Source organism: Globicephala melas, chromosome 6 (assembly GCF_963455315.2).
Source record: "Globicephala melas chromosome 6, mGloMel1.2, whole genome shotgun sequence".
Classification (NCBI taxonomy): domain Eukaryota; kingdom Metazoa; phylum Chordata; class Mammalia; order Artiodactyla; family Delphinidae; genus Globicephala; species Globicephala melas.
Genome location: NC_083319.1, coordinates 13,331,808 through 13,352,509, shown reverse-complemented (window position 1 = coordinate 13,352,509; position 20,702 = coordinate 13,331,808). Strand labels below are relative to the sequence as shown.

Here is a 20,702-nt window from a genome sequence, read left to right as displayed (position 1 = left end):
CTTCAAGGGGGAGGGGCTCCTTGCCCCCTGCCCCATACTGCCAGGAGCCCCAGCCCCTACCCCGCCAGGAGGCAGTGAGGGCGGGGCCTTAGGGGGGTCTCTGAAGAATGTTGTCTGGGCTTGGGCAGCTGAACCTCAGTCCCCGAAGCCCATCCCCACTGCAGGCTCATTTACAAGCTTGTCTGGAGGCAGGGCGAGGGGTTGAATGACCCCTGGCAGGATGTAGTGCTGTGAGTGGGAATACACTGTGTCACACTCCCAGCCAGGACATGGAGGTGGGGGGACCCCCGTCAGCTCCCCATCTGGGGGTTCCCCGGGCCCCACCACATGGAACAGGCCCCTGAGTGAGACTGCCTGCCTGAGTCCAGCTCCAGAGCCTTGAGCACGTTGCTTAACTTGTCCGAACTTCACTCTGCATCTCTGTTAATGGGACACTCGTTGTACCTGCTTCCCAGGGTATGTGTGAGGGTTATTGGTTTTTAAGGGGAAGGGCTTAGCAGAATGTCCACACGTCGGAGGTGCCCAGTCTGCTTAGCTGTGGCAGAGGTGGCCGTGGGGTAGGGGCCGGGGGAGGGCGATTATGTTCACCGTCATTATCAAGGCTCCCTTAGGTTCCTAAGAGCCACAGGTGGGGAGTTGGGAGGGGTGATGGGAGAGCCAGCAGGTGGAGGTGGGAAGAGCCTGGTTGAAGGAGCAGAGAAGTGTGGGTCCTAGTCTTCACCGCTCCCAGACCTCAGGCAAGTCACTCATCTCTCCCAGCCTCAATTTCAGGGGCCAAGGAAGGAAGGAATGAGAAAAGGCATTATGGTGGCCTGAGCCGGCAGGGGCATGTGAGGGGCTAACACATCTGTTAAGACTTATATTTTCATTTCTTTCAATATTGAGGGTCAAGTAACTGCCTGCCTCTTGAGCGGACATCCAGCAGGGAAATGCTTTGAAAGGGGCCCTTCCCAAGCTGAGGATGGTCCGCTCTCTCCTTTGCCCTAAGCACCGCCCATCTTCCTTCATACGCCTCCACTGTCCCAGCTGTTCGGCATTGTCTTTTGTGGTAAGAAAACAGTTCAGCTTAGCAAACATTTCCTGAGCGTCTTTTGTCTTCTTGTGTCTGTGTTGGACCCAGGGGATACAGGCATGGTTAAGATACTGACGGAACTATTAAGAGGGAGGATGATTGTTGAATTGTCTTGTGTGTAAAGATCTCAATGTAAAAGCAGCCTTCCTGGGGCCAGAGGCTCTGGGTTCTAGGCTCTTCTCCTTTCTGCCTGTGGGACTGTGGGCAAATGACAGTAAGTCCCCTACATACGAAAGAGTGCCGTTCCGAGAGCGTGTTCGCAAGTCCAATTTGTTCGTAAGTCCAGCAGTTAGCCTAGGTACCCAACTAACACAATCGGCTATGCAGTACTGTACTGTAATAGGTTTATATACTTTTCACACAAGTAATACGTAAAAAACACACACAAAAAAGGAAAACATATTTAATCTTAACAGTACAGTAGCTTGAGAAGTACAGTAGTACCGGCTACATCACTGCTGCCTTTACACTTGCTTCCGGACGTCCTGGGCTTGAAATAAAGATGCTGTAGTACTATACGCTATACAGTACTGTACACAAAAGCGCAAACATTGTAGAGGATGCACGCACGTGACAGTGTACTCCAGACACATGCACTAACTTATGTGATTGGACATGCAAATGCATGTTCAAATCTTTGAAAGTTTGCACCTCGAAGGTTCGTATGTAGGGGACATACAGGACCTCTGAGCCTCCGGTTTTTCAATTCAGAACCTGGGTCAGTCTCTGATGGTCCCTCTCAGTAAGAAGGCTCTGCAATCACTTTTGGATTATTAACTTACTGTGTCCTCTCCAGGGAGATTCGAAGTACAGTTTCAAGGCAGAGCCAGAAGAACAGACTCCAGAGGTGGTAGACTGGCCTGACCCAAGTTTGAATCCAGTTCTGCAACTTAATATTTATGTAACATTGGGCAAATTACACTGTAAATCTCTTTGGGACTGGGTTTTCTCAGATGTAAAATGGGTATGATGATATGCCTGCTATGCTATGTCCCGGCTCTTAGGGAACTCAGCAGTCATATTAAAGCTGCTATGAATCTCTTCTCCCCCAATACAGTGCCTGCTCCATGCCAAACACACCCCCAAGCCCCCTCTCCCCAGCTCCGCATATCGGAGGGGAGCCAGTTAGTGGAGGTCTTCAGCTGACCGAGGAGCCTGAGGATGGGCCCCCAGAAACAATTCCAGGTGGGACGCGGGCCTCCACAGAGAGCCCCCCCACCCCCCCACAGTGGGCAGCAGGGGTCAAATGGTTTTAAACCTCCTTGATTTGTATATATACTAGTTTGGCATTCTGTCTTGCTTCGTTAAAAAGATGTTTGCTAATGAAATTAATAGTGTAAACAAGATTTGGGGAGGGCAGGCGGCCAGGGGAGGGGATTATTCAGCACACTTCAAAGGACACCCAGCTCCAGCATCTCAGCCACGCCATTTGCATATGTAATGACCGTGCTAATTAGAGGTGGCCTCATCTGTTAACAACAGGTTTGCCAAGCTGTGCTACATTATTGTAATCACCCAGTCAGAATTCTCTGGCATGCTTTTCACTAAAGATAACAAGAACGATGATGATAATAATGCCTCTCATTTTTTGCCCCCTTGCTACGTGCGGGGCATCCTACCAGGCACTTGACAGTCATCATCTCATTTAATCTTCACCACAGCTCTGTGTCCCAGAGATTCTTATCTCCTGTGTATAGAGGATGAAACTGAGGTACAGAGAGGTTAGGTAACTTCCCTGGACGCACACAGCCACGAGCTGGCAGTGGGGGAAGAGACCCGAGGTCTCGCTAACTCTCGCGCTTCTTCCACCCCGCGGCACTCCTTCTCTGGGGAGACTTGACACACAGCCTCACTCTATCTCTTTCTCATTTGGTCCTCTCAGAAACGCCCCCGTTTCTGCTGAAGAGGAAGCTGAGACCCTAACAGGTTATTGAGGGCTGTTCAGGAGGCGAACCCAGGATCTCTAACTTCTAGGGTAAAGCCAGCCCTGCGTCCCCACCTACCTGCCCACAGTGTGTGTGTGTGGGGGGGGCGGGGGACACGGGGAAGCGGCCCCTCAGCCTCCCCTGAGGTCTTGAGAGGATGGTGTCCCTCGCCTCTCCCACTCAAGCAGGGCTGGGCTTGGCCTCACTGCCAAAGAAAATTATGAGACAGTAAACAGATGGGAGGACACCAGCATGTCCTAACTGGCTTTACACGTGTTGTCACTAAGTCAGAGGTTGCACATGGGTGGCTCGTGGCCATGTGTAGCCCACAGGCAGGTTTCATTTGGTCTGGGAGGGTGAAAGGTGTTTTTTGGTGCTTTTAAAAAAAATCAGTTCCCCATATTTAAGCACTCCCAAAACATTCACCTTCAACATTCACCAGAAAATTCTGGATTTCTGGCTTTTCTTGAACAAACAGATGCGGCAGCGTTGTGACTGTATTCCTGCAGGGCAGAGAACCAGCCTCTGCAGTTCATCTCAGACTCCTTTTACTCCCCAGAAGGCCTTCGAGTTTGCTTAGCCTGCACTAGCTCTTCCCAGTGATCCTGGGAGGGCTGTGTGGGGGGATAGGGTTCGCATTCTAGAGATGACGAGCCTGGGATCCGAGTGGGCCACTCCACAAGGCTGTTGTCAGCTAGGCCTTAAACCTCCATCCTCACCGTCCACCTTGTGTGGTTTTCACTCTACCTCGCTGCCTCCCAGCCATGTCCAACTCCACTGTCTGCCAAGGCAAGAAGGAAACCTTTCACAGGCCTAATGACTCAAAAATAACCAACCGTGAGCCCAGGGAAGTGTTCCTGTCTCCCCCTCTCCTTTTCTACCCTCCCCGAGACCAGAGGGGACATGGGAAGCCTATTCATTTAAACTCAATTATTTTCTGGAAGACAGAATGGAACTGAATTGGGTCAGTGGCTATATTTGCTGTGCTCAGCTCTTTCCCCTGCGACAGCAGCACCCACTGGCTGTGTTGCTGGGCTCCGTGCCACCAGGCTCACCAGTTAGAACTCCGTTATTGGTGGCCGTTCCTTGACTCTGAAGGAGGGGAGCCCCCTCTGCTCGTTCACCCAACAGGCTGCAGGAGCGGGGTCTAGAATCACATGACTACCACCTTCCAAACCTAGGCTGCCCAACTGCAGTCTGCAGTGGAGGCGATTCTGACAGTGGAGTGCCTTACAGATGAGCAAACAGACATCCAGAGAAATGAAGTGCTTGATGGAAAGGCAGGCCTTGAGCCAGACACGACAGGGACCTTACTAGCCGACAGGGACCTTACTAGTCGTGTTACTGGGAGCAGAGTACTTGACTGCTCTGCACTTCTGTCTCCCTGTCTTGTAAATGAGGCAAAGAACTTGACACACCTCCTGGGGCCAGGCAGTCACGATGTAAACGTGACACAGTGTGCCAGGGTCCTGCCCCCAGTTAACCCGTCTGTCCACACTGCTTCCCTTGCACGGTGTGCCAGGGACAGAGCTTGGTGGGGGTCCCAGATCTCAGGAGGAGGCTCTACTGGGATGCCCTCCTCTCCGTGAAGCCTTTCCCAATTCCTTACCCCCAAACCGGAACTGTTCCTGCCGTCATTTTAGGTCCTCTGTTGGGCCAGGCCCTGCTCTGGATACTTCCGCAGCTTCCTCGGGGCCACGGCCTGGTAAGTGTGTTTTTGTTTGGCGCTAATGGCTGTACGCACCCCTCCCCCACCGGACTGCCAACTTCTTGAGGGCAGAGACCACGTGTCTTGTTGACCTGCCTGTGTCCTGGTGTCACTCCCTGTCTGGATGTGTGGCCTTGGACTGGATGTTTAACCTTGGTGGCCTGTTTTCCCATCTGTAAAATGGGAATAGTGATGCCTCCCTCGGACGCACATCACGGAGCGGAGGCCAGTAGTGTCAGACACGGCAGTGCTGCAACAGATTCTCAGAAAACATGTGGAGAAAATCAAATCAGACGCTTGCGCTCCACTCCCTAGAAGCAGGGAACCTCTAAGAGCGGGGCTCTGGGGGATCGTGGGAAGGGTCGTAAGCGCCGTCTTGTTGCAGAATTGCTGTCTGCTTACATGGAGAAGTGCGGACAGGGCGGTGGCCTGTGGGCCTCGCCTCACTCCCTCCATCTTCTCTGCTGCTCCGGCCTCACGGTTATTCCAGTTCCCAGTGGTGGAGCTGGGATGAGTTAGGAACCCAAGGTCCCAGTGCCTGGCGTTGTACCTCCCCTTTTGGCAGCGATAGAGCCTGGAGGTGGGGCAGGGCCTCCCCCCTGCATCCCCATCGCCAGTTCCAGGGGTTGGGGCAGGGTTAAGGGGATGGTTCAGGGAGGTTTGTATTCCCTGACCTTTCAGAGTTGTGACTTCAGGGGTCGTGTGTGACCTTGGCCTGGTGTAGACCTGGAGGGGTGGTGGCTGTGGCGACAGGGCTTGGGGCCTGGGCAGTAGGTGGCCCAGCCAGAGACACAGAAGCCGGGCTCTGGTGGGAGCTCAGGGAGTAGCCCTGGAGTCTCTGGGGAGAGGCTTAGGGATGAGGGGGTCTTGATCACAAACTGACCCAGCGTCCTGTGCAGCCAGGGCAGCAGTCACAGGCTCGAGAACCGGAACCGTCCCCTCCCCTCGCCCCTTGATAGCGCTCAGGTCCTGGAACACCATGCGGGTTGTTGCCCAGGACTTGGCACCGTGACAACCAAGAAAGAGAAGTGCTGACCGCGTCTCATTGCCTGTTGAGTAAATTTACTCTGTGTTTTTCCCAGGAGGCGTCACATGGGTAGGAATTTACTCCCCCTAAATGCTTTGATGGAAACATTACGGTTTTTGAGTGAACGTGTGTCAACGTCGCCGTGGGGGGGAAAGCTTCTAGGATTCTCTGCCAGCTGAAGTCATTACCACAAGACAGTGGTTGGGGGCCTGGCAGATGGGGTAGATGCAGCCAGGCTGGTGCGGGGAGGCAGCCAGAGGGCCAGAGCCCAGCCGGCCTATGGGGGGGGGGGTCTGAGCAGGTGGAGAGGGGGAGGGAGTTGGGAGGCTGCAGGCTGACAATGTACATTAACACCCTCCCAACCCGCCCCCCACCCATGGCACAAAACAAAGGGAGTGGGGAACTTGAGGGGTGGGGACGGAGAACAGAGGCTCTGGAATGGTGAGCGCTGGCAGCTCAGGCCAGTAAGTCAGGCTGCGGCCAGATTCCTGAGGGGCCTGGAATTGCAGCTCCTACCGGAAACTAGCTGTGTGACCTCGAGCAACTTTTCCAACCTCTCTGTGCTTCAGCTTCATTTTAGTAAAATATGCCTGTGGATACCCACAGCTTATGGCTCTTTGGAAGATTAAGAAGGTAATATATGTAAAATACCTAGCACTGGGCCTGGCACATAGCAGGTGCCAGGACACATTTGTTGCTTGTTGGTGATGATAAAACCACACAAGCATAGATGTGTTCACATAAATTAACAGCTGGGGCACATTGAAACCGCTACCCAGAGTTGGTCCTCCGTCTAATACCAAGTTTGTTTCTCAGCTTCAGCTGAGTACAGCAGTGGTCTCTTCAAAAGCCCTTGTCCACGAACAGCCAGGGCCTGGGGCTGACTGTCCTCTGCGGGGCATCCCTCTCCGGTCTTGTGCCTGCTTCTGGGCTGCAGACTCACCTGGATGGAGGCAGTGGGTTACTGCAGCGCCCTCCTCTGGCTGAGGCAGTTCTGGGAAGGCCACAAAGGGCCTCTGTCCTCTACACAGCCTCTGGAAAGGAGAGTGCTGTGGTCACAAGAAAGGTCCTCCCTCCCAGGATGCATCTCTCTCCCCGAGGGGATATACAAGCATTGCCTGGAAGTGCTCCTTGACAGTCTTGGGACTGGCTCCCTTGTACCCCAGGAAATGGGAAGCTCCTTGAGGAAGGTAGGTTCTAGAGTCTCCCACAGGGCCTGGCCCAGTTGGTGAGACACCTTCAGATCTGAAAGGTCATGAGACGTCTGGGCTCTGAGCTTTTGGGAGAAGAGGTCCATCACACATTTACTGAGTCCTAGGACTTGAAGAACCAGAGATGAATAGACCCCAAGGAGGGCCTGACGGGACAGGCAGCAGGACCCAGGAGAAAGGGAGGGAGGACTGGGAATTCAGGAAGAGAGGGAGAGATCACATACTTCCTGGGCCTGGGGACACTGGGAAAGGCTTCCCTGAGGTGGGGCAGTTAAGATGGGCCTTGAAAGGTGAATGAGAATTGGAGATGGGTGCAGGAGGGGAGGTCAGTGGGAGCAGAGGCATAGCCATGAGAGGGGGCAGGGATGCCTGGGGAAGAGCTGAAGAGGGCCTGTGGCTGGCTGGTGGGGGTGTGTGTGAAGGTGAGGAGTGTGCAGTGGGTGGGTGGGGCCTAATGATTCGGGAGACCTGGTCACTGGGGGCACTGGAACCAGGAGTCACGGGGTCAGTTTCTGAAATTCCAAGGACGCTCACTGTTCTCACTCCCTTTCACATATTATTCAAGATGGCTCTGAAAGCAGCTTGCAAGAGGTTATGCCGTCCCCTGAGCTGAGGCTAGAAGGGTAAGGAGGAAGCACCTTATTCAAGGTCAAATAGCTGGTTAGTACATCTTCTGAACCCCAGATAACAGGCTCGTTTCTTTTTAGCTTGTGACCCCCCTCCTGTGACAGCTGTCATGCAGAGGGAGAGGTCCTGTCACAGGGGCCTATTTTGTTATAGAAAGATACTAGAACTGTGTGGATCAACCAGTGGGGGTGGCTTCCTGCCTGGGGGAAATCTGGGAAGGCTCCCTGGAGGAGGGGGTATTAGAATTAGAGGAAGATAAGAGGGGACCAGTAAATAGGTACAAACGGCTGTCTGGGGCGAGGCACATCTATTGTACTTTCAGATGTGGCTGGGCCAACTTGTGCAAGTGATTGAGCTTCTCTAGACTTGATTTCTTCATTTGTAAAGTGGTTACAGTATCTGCCTTACCTGTTTATTGCTATTATTGAGTTCAAGTGGGAGGCCTGCTTGGGGCCTGCGCCCTGGAGGAGTGCTCGGAGATGGGCTCTGTCCCCTCCATCTCAGGTGCCTTGGATGCTCTGGGAGCCAAAGGGGCTTCTGCCCTAGGGCCTCCCTTGGTGACTATGGCCTCACCTCTCCCCTGTTTTGAAATTTTATTAAGATATTGGATAGACCCAGATGAAGCTGCGAGGGGAAACCTCACCTCGGAAGGAAGGGAACCACCACCATAAGTGCACCTCTGGCTAAGAGTTCTCTGGGCTTTGGGGGTGTGAGCAGATGCAGATGGAGGGGGGGCAGGTTTTGTTGGATTACCTGTGGTCAGGTTCACCTGTGCTCAGAACAGAGCTGAGCCCAAGGAAGGACACAGCAGGGGACGGAGTGAGTTACTTCCCAGGTTGGGGGCTGCTGTGGGCTTACAGTCAGACCTCTTCCTCAGCCCTGCAGGTGCCCCAGCCAGAGTGCTGCCTACCTGCACACAGTAGGTGCCTGACAGTCTGGCACTTAATAGGAGCTCAGTTGTTGCTGAGGGTCTGGAGCAGGCTGAAATTACCATGGGCTGAACTGGGGCTTGTGAGCCTCTGGTGTAGAGGCTATGGGTAGGCAGGACCCCAGGCAGGGGCGCTGTTCTCCCACCGGCCTGTTTATCCATATTTACATGGAGGGATTGGATTCCATAATCCAGTTGCACCAGAAAGTTATGCAGCAGCCACTCTACTTTGATTAGCCCCTCCAGGTGGTGGCTGTTAAGGGAGGTGTGTGATTCCCTGTGTGTGGTAGAGGCTCAATACTTGGAAAACATTGCTGTGGCTTTTCAAGAAGGATGGCAAAGCGGGTAACCCCAGGCGAAAATGTCAGGGTGGCTGGGTGTGCCTTTCCCAGAGGGATTTTCAGTTCAGTAAGGGCCCTGTCAGGGTGACCCAAGGATGAACCCCCCAGGCCAGCGGGTGGGGCAGCATTTGGGCTCCTGGGTCTGACTGCCCCTGTCGTCCTGTAGCATTCACAAACCTGCGCAGCTCACCCCCTTGTCTCTTCCCTCCGGCACTTAACCCTCCCCCTCTGTCCTGCTGGCCCAGCCCCGGATACAAGAGAACCACCGCCCTGAGAGGGAGCTTGAACCCATTCCCAAAAGGTCTAGCTCCAAGGAGTCGGTGCAGAGAGTCGGGAGCCCCGTTTGAGTGGGTGACCGTAGTAGGCAAATCCCCGGCTTTGTCTACACCTCCGTTTCTGTTCGCATTTTTTAAATGTCCGAATGGAAGTGCGGGAGAGGGAGGGTACTGGCCCTCGGGGGGGGTGGGGGCGGTGGGAGCCTCGGGACTGCTGCTCTGAGCCCGACGAACTCCGGCGGGTCCTCCGCGGGCGGTGGGGAGTGGGCCGGGCCTCGTCCCCGCCCGCGTCCGGAGCACACCGGCGGGTTGGGGCGGAAAGCGGTTGCAGCTGGGGGCAGCTGGCCGCGGAATGTCCCCTGCCGCCGGGCCTGGGAAGGCAGGGCCAGCGGCTTGGGGTGGGGTGGGGGCGGGGCTTCGGGGGGCGGAGTCAGCCGCTTCCGGCCTGGAGCGTGAGGGGCGTGGCGCCGCGGGGTCGGAGCCTGGAACGCTCCAGGAGCTGGATGCGGGAGAGTTGGTTTTGGCGCGCCCCCGAGTCTTTCGGTCACCCCAGCTCCCACTTAGCTTTGGCCGGCCTGTCTCAGGCCAGCCATAAGGACACTAGTATTCGATCAGGACATCTGTTAGTGCCTACTTTGTGCCAGGCACTGGCCCGAGGTGTGCCGGGCCTACCAGGTGAACAGGCCCGGACGTTCTCCAGGTGGGAGGAGGAGGGGGCTCAAGCTTTCAGATCAGTACCATGAGGAAAGTGAAGTTGAGTGATAACTTGGGGTGGCGGTGGAAGTTACTCCTTTGGTTAGAACGACCTCTACTAGGACGCGCGCGACAATTGATCTGAGAGCAGAATGAGAGGAGAAACCAGCCTGGCCTAGAGCCAGGGCCAAGCAGAGGGAACTGCAAGTGCAAAGGCCCGGAGGCGGGACTCGGGCGGCTTATGACCCTGGGCGGAGTCAGCGCTTTGGGGAGGAGCCTGAGATTCCTTTGCGAGCCTTGTTCCAGCCTCCCGGACCGGTAGCTCGGTCCCAGGGCCCGCACCCCGCCCAGGTGCCTTTGGCGGGCGACCTGCTCGTGGTTGGAAGTGCGTCTTTCTAGACTTCTTGGACCTGGAGTTTGTGCCATGTGATTACCTGTATGGAAGACTGTAATTTTCCGCTTGTTCCGTGGAGGACCCGGAAACCTCTAGAGTTGTCACCGATGTGTTTTTTTAAGTCGTTTCTGAAATTTCAACTTGGAAGACAGAGTCAGCACGTGCTTTGCGGGAAGGGGAAACCTGCCTGGTCACACCTCTTAGATATTGGCCTGGACTGAGAGATCCCCCGATCTGGCCAGGAGAGGCACCTGGGTGCCCGCCATTCTCAGGAATGGGCCTCTGTGGCCTCGGACTCCTCGGTGATAACCTCGGCAAGATCCTGGGCCGGGCCGGAGCTGCTCTGTGGAGACCCGGCCGTCCTCGAAAGCCAGATCTGGCTCCCAGGCCCCTGGTGCCCAGACCAGGGTCAGCCCAGAGGCCTATCCCACCGCCAAGGTCTGTGGGTGGCTCTGCCTGGGGAAGGGGGTGCAGGAAACTTCTTGCCCTGTGGGTGGGCACCTCGATGGCTGTGGGTGGAGGCTGGAGGATGTGGAGCTGTTTCTCCAAGGGGGCCCAGCCCTGGGAGCCCACCCACTCTCCGGCCAGGGCCTTGTTGAGGCCCCACGGCCCCTCCTGAGCAGCCTGGTTTTCACGCTGGCTTCGGGAGAAGAATGGGAGACCCCCACCGGCTTGGAAGGAAGGGGGAAGGTGGGGGCCGGGTTGCTTAACTGGCTCCTCCCTCCTGGGAACCAGGCCCAGCCCTCCCGGGAGCTTCAAGTTTTCGGGATCCGGGTGGAGAGAAGCCCAGTGAGCGGAGGACCAAGGAGGTGGAAGCAGGCAGGCAAAGCTGTGGGGAAGGAGATCTAGGCCCAGGGAAGTGGTGGGGTTGGCAAGGTGGGCTGTGAGGAGGGGCCTTTGACCCCAAGCTGAGGAGCCAGCGAGGGCCCTCGGGCTACTGTCCGCTTAGCCTGGGCCTCCCAGCGCAGGTGAGGAGCAGGGTGAAGCCGCGGGGGCTCCTAGCCGCTGCCTCTTGGAGACAGATTTAATAATCCTAGGCTGTCTCTCTGACGGTTAGTATTGCAGGAGGGAAGCTTTAATCCCAGAACTTTTATTGATCCAGACACTAATAAAAAGTAAAGGGTTTTTTGGAGCCAGGTTTTTTTCTTGTTTTCTACTCGACCAAAGAACATCAGAGCTCTAAAACACAAATTTGTTTTCCTGCCTCTCCCTAGGTTTGGGAGGCGGGGTGGGGCTTGGCCGTGTTCAGATTCACCTCTCTAGGAGCCCTCCCTGACCGCGCATGTCTGCAGTCATGCCTCTTCTCCACGGTTAACCAGCTGCCACTGTGCATCTAGTCTGTCCCCTAGGAGGGTTGGGGTGTCACAGAAGCCTTCCTGCTCACCTGAGACCCCGGGGTAGTGAGAGGCGTCTGCCTTAAGGCAGCGAAGGCGTGGCTCGTGACTTCTTGTGTCTTTCTGGGTTTGGTTCTCTTGCTGACCTGTTCTTTGTTTCTTTGTTGTTACATGTTTATTTCATAAATACTTACTGAGTTGTTGCCAGACCCTCCCTTAGGATGCAGAAAGACAACAGAGCTTCCCTTCTGGCAGGAGAGACAGGCAATCAGAAGTGAGTGGAGAAACACATCAGTAATTCCAGATGGGGTGATATCAGTCAGGATTTTTGTCTGCTTTGTTCAGCACCTGGATTCCCAGTGCCTAAAATAGTGTCTGGCTCACTGTTTGCACTTAATAAATATTTGCTGGCTGAACGAACAAGATGACGTGAAGGAAACAGCCAAGTGTTTCCGTGGGGAGTAATGGGGGTGGGGCAGGACCTGTTGTAGCGGGGCGGGGGCGGTCTGGGGGAGGACTGAGCTCCACCGGCCTCCTGAAGCCACCCTTTACGAGAAGGGGGTGGAACTAGAGCTCCTGACTGAGGGAGCAGTGAGTGCAAAGTCCCCGAGGGCAGGAAAGCAGTGGCTTCCAGTTGGGGGATGGGGATTGCCAGATGAGATCAGAGGGTAGGCCAGTACTCTCCGGACCTCTTTCCCTGGGGAGGCGTTCGGATTTATTCAAATTGCTGTAGGGAGTCACTGGAGGGTTTTTAGCCCAGGAGTTAAATAATCTGATTTGCCTTTCTAAAGGGTCCCTGTGACTCCTGGGTGGGGAGGCGGGGTAAGGCCGGTGAAGAGGCGTGCACAGGTGTGAGAGATTTTAGAGGCGGTAGCGGTAGGATTTGCCGATGGATCGGGTTCTGGAGGCCAAGGAAAGGGAGGGTGGCTGGCTTCTGAGACTCCTGGCTTAAGCGGCTGAGACGAAGCTCCGCTTTGGACATTTCAGACTTGAGGTTCTGTGAGGCGTCAGCATTTAGATATGTGAGTCTGGAGCGCAGAGGAGGGGAGAGCTGGGATAGAAACTTTGGAGTCTTGAGCCCTGGAGGTGTTTAAAGCTAAGGCGTGGATGCGATCACCAAAGGAGAGTGTTTTACTGAAGGAGAGTGCACCCACGTCAGAGCCTGAGAAACTCCAGCACCTGGTGGAAAGGTGGTGCGGTACTGGGAAAGCAGGGCAGTGGCCTGGGAGGGAGGGGAGGCACCTCAGAGGGGGTGGTGGCCTGGGTTTCAGGGAGGGAACTAGCTGTCCTGTTGAGTACGGAGAGGACAGGAACTGTGGTTGGCTTTGGTCACACGAAGACCTTTGGGAGGAGCACTGGGGTCAGGCCAGGTGTGTTGAGTAGAAAGGAAGTGAGTAGAAGAGGAGGCGGCAGGGCCTGAGAAGTGCAGGGCGAGCGGCCTGTCCGGGAAGCCGAGGAGGGTCAGGTGAGGGCTCACACGTCCCGGGTCCTGGTCCCCGTGCACCAGCAGTGGGCCCCTGCCTTGGGCCTGCATCAGGAGCCTCTGAGCGGAATCCCTAGAGATGAGGGCTGGATTGGGCGCCCCCGCCCCCCGCAGTGGTCTTCAGTAGCTCTCTGAGCTCTGTCTCCCTCTCTCCTTGGAGGGCTCGCTTTCCGCTCTTGCAGTCACCCAGCCCTGTGCTCCCCACTCCCTGCCCCATCTCTCTGAGTCCGGGGCGCCTAAGGAAGAGCACTGTGCACCTGGCTTTCCTCAGAGGGCCCTTCCGCCCTTCCCAGAGCTGAGAGCGGGACTTGGTCTGCACCGGTGGCTTTGCTCTGGAAGGTTCCTTGGTGTGTTTGGCCTCCGGAGAAGTCCGAGGTCTATTTCAGAATATTTGGGTAGCTGGGACCTTGACCTCCCCGCAGTGCTTGGCTGTGCGGTGGGGTCGGGGTGCGGGTTAGAATGTGTTTGGCTTATTGGGGAGACAGTGTAGGGTTGGGGACAGCCTAAGCTCTAATGCTCCTGTTGAATGAGTGACACCCAGATATTTGAGTCTTTGGGTTCCCCAGTGGTTTTGTTAAATGCTTTCTCTGCACCTGGTTAACCAGTGTTTTTACACCTGTTATCTTCCGAGGATAGTGTATTTCCTCATTTTGTACCTGAAGAAACTGAGCTTCAGGAAAGTGGAAGAACTTGCCCAAAATCCCACAGTTGCTAAGGAACACAACTAGAATTGCCACTCAGCCCCGCAGACCTCCCAATCACGCCACTCCTGACTGACTGATTAACCCTATAGATGAGGAGGTGATGGTGGGTGTAAGGGGCCTGGTCCCCCACTGCCCCTCAGGAATAGTGGCCATGTGCTCTGCTGGGGCTGCAAGGCATGCCTGCTGCCTCCTAGCCCCTGTTTCCTCTAGTGCTCGTCTCTCCCCCTTCCCCCCTCCCCCTCCCCCAGCACACACACCAGTTGCTTTAGGCTCCAGGAAGATGGAAAGAGGCAGACCTTGAACTTGATCAAGCTCTGGGGACTCTTGGGGCCCAGGGAGCTCACAGCTTCTGGGAGGCTCTTTATGCCGCAGGGCTTGCACGGCTGCTAAACTTGGCAATATGGAAAGCCAGCTCAGCTGCAGCAAGTCCCCTGGGAGACACCTGAGGAGGCGGGGGCCCGCCCCTCACTAGGGAGTGGGGAGACTGAGGTCCAGAGCTGCCTGGGTGGGGCTGGGCTCTACCTGGAGAGGTGATGCCTTATGCTGCCTCCTGACAGGCCATGTGGTTTTGTGGTTTTGCGCCCTTGCACCCTCTCCCTACCCAGCAGACCCCAGTTAGCCTGGGGGGTGGGGTGGGCCAGAGTCAGGCTGTTTTTATGTTGCAAAGAATTCAGGCTACAGCCCAGCCTTTCTCAGCCTTTATAGCCTTATGACCTGGATGCTTCTGGAGGACGGTGGGCATCTGGGACATGCTAGAGGGCGGTCTTGCCTGGTAGTCACTGAGGGTCCCAGTTGGACCCCCTCTTTACAGAAATAAACTGCGGCCCAGAGAAAGATGTGACTTTCCCAGGGTCACTACCCAGGAAGCTAGTTTCCCACTTTGTGTCTCCCAGCATATCCTGGGGCAGCGTCCTTCATCGTAGCTAAACCTGCCGGTCTTTATTAAGTGCTCACTGGAAGCCAGGCTTTGTTCTGTAACTCATTGACTCCTCACAGCAAGCCCGTGAGGCTGAGTACTATTATTATTGCAGAGGGCGAAACAGTCCCAGAGAGGTGACATGACTTGTCCAAGAACAAAAGGTCGCAAGTGGCACAGTCCAGATCTGAACAGTCTGGCTTCAGAGCTCATGTTCTTAACCACCAGGCTACACGGCTTCAGACTTACTTGACTGCCAGGCTCCAAAGAAGCGTACTGAGGGTGGTAAACCCTTGGATGACCTGGCCCCTGCAGAGTTAGGTCTGAGGACTCCGCCTGGCCTTGGCCTTTCTGATAGGATGGCTGTACAGCACCTATGGGCTGCCCAACCACTCCTGGTGCCCGGAAATGACCCATCTTTCTTGCAGGGCTTGCTAGCCCAGGTACTGAGGCCCAGGCCGTTACTCTCTCCTTTCCTCTCCCCTGCCCACCCTTGGAGCCTAGGGGCCCCAGGAGAGCCCCCATCCCTGCAGCCCCGCCTCTTCCCTTCCTTTGGACCTTGGTCTGCTTGCCCGAACCCTGAGGTTGGAAGGACGAAGGACGGCTCCCTTACCTGCCCCCTCTGACTGTAGAGCCTGTTTGGGAAGGGACGAGGGCCTGGCTGTTGGATGCCCCACCCCTGCAGGGGCTGCGGACCCCCTCTTTTCTCCTCCCTCTCCTTGACTTTCCTGTGCCTCATGATTTCCAATCTTCTCATCTGTGAGAAGGGGGAAAGAGTAGAACCCACCTCACAAGGTTTTGAGGCCTAGACTGAAAGCCCAGTGTTTGGGCACCTGCGACAAATGATTCCTCCTCCTCGCCTGCGTGTTTGAAGGCAAGATGCTAGTCGATATGGAGCGGGAGGGGCCTCAGGAGGGAGCAGGTGGGAGAAGAATCCTGGCTTTGGCTGACCTCACGTGGCTGGGCCCTGGGGTGGCCGCTCTGTGCCATCCTGGGCGAGTCAGGAGCCTCTGCCCGCCGCATCTTCCTCCTCCGTAAGATGAGTCCAGCTGCTGCCTGTCTTGTGGTGTGGTTGTGAGGAGTAATGAGACGCTGCTGTGAAGTGCTGAGTGCTGTGCCGGCCCGTTGTGAGTGCTTAAAAACTCTGCCCTTCCCACTCTTATTCTTGAGATGTAGCCTCCTTGTTTTGGGGTTTTGGGGGTTCTTCAGATGAAATTCGGATTTTTACTGTCGTGCATTTTGTCTAAAATCTTCCCAAGGCCTCTAATCTGATCATGACTTTTGAGGGATTTTTGGGTTTTTGCTGTCTTGTTTCCTGTACAGAAAAAGGGAGGTGTGTCTTTAAGTCCCCAGCAACCCAAGTGGGACACTGGCCCTTTAAAAGCACATTACGGAGAGTTGGAACTTAGCCTTTGTTTGACTAGCTATGATCAGTCCCAGCGGACAGGGCTGGAATGGTATGTCTAGGACCAGAGCAGGGCCGGACTGGCTGGGCCCGGTGGGGGACAGCGGGCAGCGGGGTGGCTGGCCTGGGCCTGGAGAGCCTGGTGGCCGCGCTGAGGGATGGTGAGTGACCTGATGGCCTGAGCGGAGGTTGGGGTGAGGGAGGCCAGGAAAGAAGGCAGGAGGGAGGCTGCCAGTCTCGGCCCCTGACCAGCCTCCTGGGCCCAGGGAGAACTGAGGCGGGTGGGAGCGGCCGGTCAGAGAGGATGCCCAGTTTCGGGAGGGACTCAGTCATTCCCCAGCTATGGTGCCTCTGCCTCTCTGTGGACGTCCACCACCGGCCCAGAATGTGGAAGCAATTAGGATGGCCCAACAAAAAGCGAGAAACCGAGGAGCAGTGTTGCTGTTTTTAGTGTTTGAAAGAGAGGAAACGCAGTGTCAGTGGCTCCTTTCCACGAGCAGGCCTGGTGGTCTCTGTGGCTGTACCGAGAACCGAACCGGGAAATGAGCTTGGCCTTTGCTCCGAGTCGCCGAGCCCGGGGCTGCCCTGGGTGGGGCTGCGCTGGGGTTTGGGGGTCGTGTCATCCCTGCCCCAGCCCCGGGTCCCAGCTGGACTCTTCTGTTTCCCTCCTTCTCCCTGCCTCTGTCTGTTCCCTGATCCGTTGGCCTGCAGGCCGGCGGTGTGTCTGAGCCTGGGGTATGTTCTGCTCCAGCTTAAATGTTTGAAACGGTTGTCCGGAGCCAGGCCCCTGTGATGCGGCAGTCTCTACTGGGGAAGTACCCCATCACCAGAGAAGTCGGGGGGTTTGGCTTGTCACACACTGTCCTGTGGAGGGATTGTGAGGGGCAAATGAGCCGCTGCTGTGAACTGCCAACCCTGCGCCTGGCTTCTTACAAGTCTCCGTGTCCCTTAGTCCTGCCCACGTTCACTACCACTGCTGGGGTGCTGCCGGTGGATCAGACTCCTACAGCTATGTGTCCTCACCATTTTCCAGACAGGTGACAAAGGCAGGGCTCAGTGGAGTTCTGGTGACCCATGAGTTTTTTACTTGAAAGTTGGTGCATTTAATCACACAATCTCTGTAGGTTTGGTGAAAGCCTGAGGCGTTGACAGGCAGTGAAAAGAATTTGGAGTTGGAGCCCAGATGCCAGGCCTCCAGCCCTGCCCCAGTGCCTGTGACCTGTGACCTTGGGCAAGCTGCTGGACCTCCCTCCCTGAGCCTCCACTTCGCAGGGGTGGAGTGCTTAGGGGAAACCCTGGAGGAGGGTGTTGGTTCTTCTGGGGGGGCGGTGGGCAGCACGGAGGGGTGGTCTTTGAGCTGGGCATTGATGGATAAGGCACACTTGCTGCTGGGCACGTTCTGAGTGTATGTGCACAGCCCAGTGTGGCTGGGTTGGGACGCACCTTGGAGGCTGTATTTAAGGCGTTGCTGGTTGGAATCCTGTGGGCCGGTGGCAAGTGACAGGCAGGGCTAGCTTATCCTAGAGTCAGTGGGGAAGGGGGTGGGCTCTTGGAGTCGGTGGGGGGGCGGTGGGGGGGGCGGGAAGGGGGTGGGCTCTTGGGCACACTCTCTGGCCTTGGGAAGCTCCTCACGGCTTCAGGGCATGTTTCCTTAACTGTAGTTGGGCGGCTGGGCCACATGAGCAATGGAGTCCGCTAAATGCAGAGCCAGGCCTTCCCTGGTGGCGCAGTGGTTGAGAGTCCGCCTGCCGATGCAGGGGACACGGGTTCGTGCCCCAGTCCGGGAAGATCCCACATGCCGCGGAGCAGCTGGGCCCGTGAGCCATGGCCTCTGAGCCTGCGCGTCCGGAGCCTGTGCTCCGTAACGGGAGAGGCCACAACAGTGGGAGGCCCGCGTACCGCAAAAAAAAAAACAAGAAAAACCCGCGGAGCCAGGGCCTGCCTGGTGCACGTGCCAGGTGTGTGGGCTGTTGTGGGTGAGGCGGGAGCTGGAGAGCCACGGATGGGTCACTGGGAGCAGGAGGAACTCGGCAGCCACGCCCTGCTTTTGATATGCGTTTTTGCCTCTGCTGGCGGCCTGGGAGCCTGTGGCTTATTGTCAGCACACCCCACCCCCCCCACCCCCCGCCCCCGCTCCTGCTTTTTTGCTGCTGTTGAGCACTCCTGGCTGTCTCCTGTGAGTTTCGGTCTGGGAAGCGGAGCTCTGATGCCCTGCTGGGACTCCCAGACACCAGGCTTTGGGAGGATGGGGAGCTGGGGTCCCAAGGCCCCCAGGCTTAGCGCTGGCATGCTGGAGGCACTCAGTAACTATATACTGGGGCGCTGGATTAACTCAAACCAGGCGGGGTGGGTGTTCGCATATCAGACCTCCATCAGGCTCTGGGAGGAGGGCACGCAGCCCACTTGTCAGGTGAGAAAACTGAGGTGCAGGAGAGACCAACCCGAGGTCTCCCTTGGCCCCTTCCCCTTCCCCTTCGTGTCTTTGCCTCGTCTCCCTGAGGCCACAGAGCCCCCCTGTCCTAAGTGGTGGCGGGACAGGAGATGGGCATTGCTGCTAGAACCTAGGGTGCCCGTCTCTCCTTAAATGGGGACGTGGAGGTGCCTACTTAAAGGAGAAGTGCTGCAAGGTGGGAAGGGGCAGAATGCCCAGGGTAAGGCAGGGCTCCCTGCGTGTCAGGTTACACCTGTAGCACCAAAGGTGATGTCTTCCCCGTTTTACAGATAAGGAAACTGAGACGTGCAGGTTATTTAATTTGATCAAAGTCACAGAACTTTATGTTTACATGTGTTTGTTTTTAAGGAAGGAGGCCTCACCACATTAGACCAGTCATCAACCAGCATGGTGCCAGGGGCTGGGGCTGTGTTGACACGTGGCTGGCCCTTGGTTGAGGTAGGAAGCTTAATGCCCAGGGATGGGGGAAGGACAGTCCCCAGATCACCTTGTCACCCTAACGTGAACGACTTGCACAGCACCAGAAGACCACCTGGCACGGCACCTGGGTCTGGGATGGAGGGGTAAGAGGGGAGAAGATGACATTCTTTGGAGGGGTCTGCTGAGCCTAGGAGGGCTTCCCGCAGGTGGAGAGCTGGGAGGAATTAGATAAGCAAGAGGGAAGTTGCTTCCTTGGGGAATGGAAGCCTTGGTTTTCAGTTTGTTCTTTGTTTTCATTTCATCATCCTTCCCCACTTGGGTCATGGGTCCCCAGGGCCTGAGGCAGCTGTTGGTATTTATGGTCCTGGGTGGAGGTGGGGGAACGAGTCAGAAGCTAGTCCTACAGTCGGCGGTGTGATCTGTGGGACCAAGGGGACGCACGGGCCGTGTTCACACATGTGAGCATGCAGGGAAGGGACAGCACAGCCGGGGCCTCGGTGGTTCTCCAGAGTCTTCCTAGTGGAGGAGCTGAGTGCCGGGCCGTGGGCCAGATGGGGCTGCTGCTGTGCTCCTGCCTGGGGGTGCTTTACTTGGGGGAGCTGAGGGGACCTTAGGGCTTGGGGTGTCATTCTCCTTCATCTTCCTGAGCGGCCGGGCTGGGCTCGGCGGTTTCTCCTGGGGACCAGGAAGGGACGGAGAGCTGTCCCCGCTCAGCAGCAGCAGGAGCACTTGGCCCTCAACTCGCTTTCGATTTGCCCAAATCTCATCCTATTCAATGAATGTTCCTCAGATTCTCTTCTTTTAAAATTCAGGGCACTTTGCTCTTCTGCTGAGGTTTATGAATGTTTAAAAACTCCTTTGTGGTCCCCAAAGTCATTTGACAAGTCTGACAGCTATTGATTAAAAACCGGAAATTATTCAGGCTGCGGGATAACTTGGGGGAATAGATGGAAAGTTTTTTGTTTCTTGTCTCTCTGTGTGCCCCTTGCCCTCCCCTCTCCCCCCAAAAAAGATACAGGGATGTGGGGAGGTAAATGTGTCCCTGAATGTTCTTTGAACACTCCCTTGGGCTGCAGAATTATCCTGGAAAGGGTGGGATGGGGGACGGTCAGGATGCTGAGGGGCGCCTCTCCAGCTCAGAGGCCAGAAGCAGCCCCCTCATGTCCCTGGCCTCTCCCCACGTCAGCAACAGGCAGCAAGGAGGTTTTGTGACGGGATTCTGGGTGGCTGGGAGGAGGAATAGTGGTGGTTAGTGTATGGTCCCTTATGTTAATGGGGAGTTGACATGTTGGGGGTTCGGTCACAGTCTCTGAAGGAGCTCAGCAGGTGAGAAAGCAGCAGCTGTCGCAGTGTCGATTGTTCAGCATATACGGGGCACCCCTGGAGCCAGGCCTCGGGCTGTGCTGTAGCCGTGGCACGTGAGGAGACATCCCATCCTCCTGTCTTGGTTGCCGGCACGTGGACTCTCCTTTTCCAACTCAGCCCTGCGGTGTCGGGAAGGCACAGGCTCCCAGGGATAGGGTGAGGCAGGAGACCGGGCACCTCCCAGCCCAGGGCTCAGTGTGAGTGTGCGGATGGACTCACACTGGTTCTAGTGACTGCTGGGATCTGCCCCTCTGCCTTGCACCGAGAGAGCCCTGGGCCGAGATGGACCAGGCCTCTACGCCCTGTCATCCCAGGAAGCCTTCCCAGGCAGGGCGGCCAGCCTCCCTGCCTTTTAAGGACAGGCTCTGTCTCCCCAGGGTCCTGGGAGCCACCAGGCAGCTGCATTCTTCTCCCCTCCCCTG

At 56.3% G+C, this 20,702-nt stretch overlaps 1 protein-coding gene across 13 annotated transcripts in view; it reads left to right on the top strand.

Annotated features, from left to right (window-relative positions):
* The window catches only part of DAB2IP (DAB2 interacting protein), a 194,820-nt gene that overhangs the window by 138,201 nt on the left and 35,917 nt on the right, over positions 1-20,702 (top strand). The window contains exon 1 of one of the 13 annotated variants that reach the window (XM_060300515.1): positions 16,084-16,204. The exons of the other annotated variants lie outside the window; for them this stretch is intronic. Coding sequence (XP_060156498.1) covers positions 16,098-16,204 — 107 coding nt within the window. The 5' untranslated portion in view covers positions 16,084-16,097. Of the gene's footprint in view, positions 1-16,083; positions 16,205-20,702 lie in introns of those variants that run through there. 13 annotated transcript variants of the gene reach the window in all.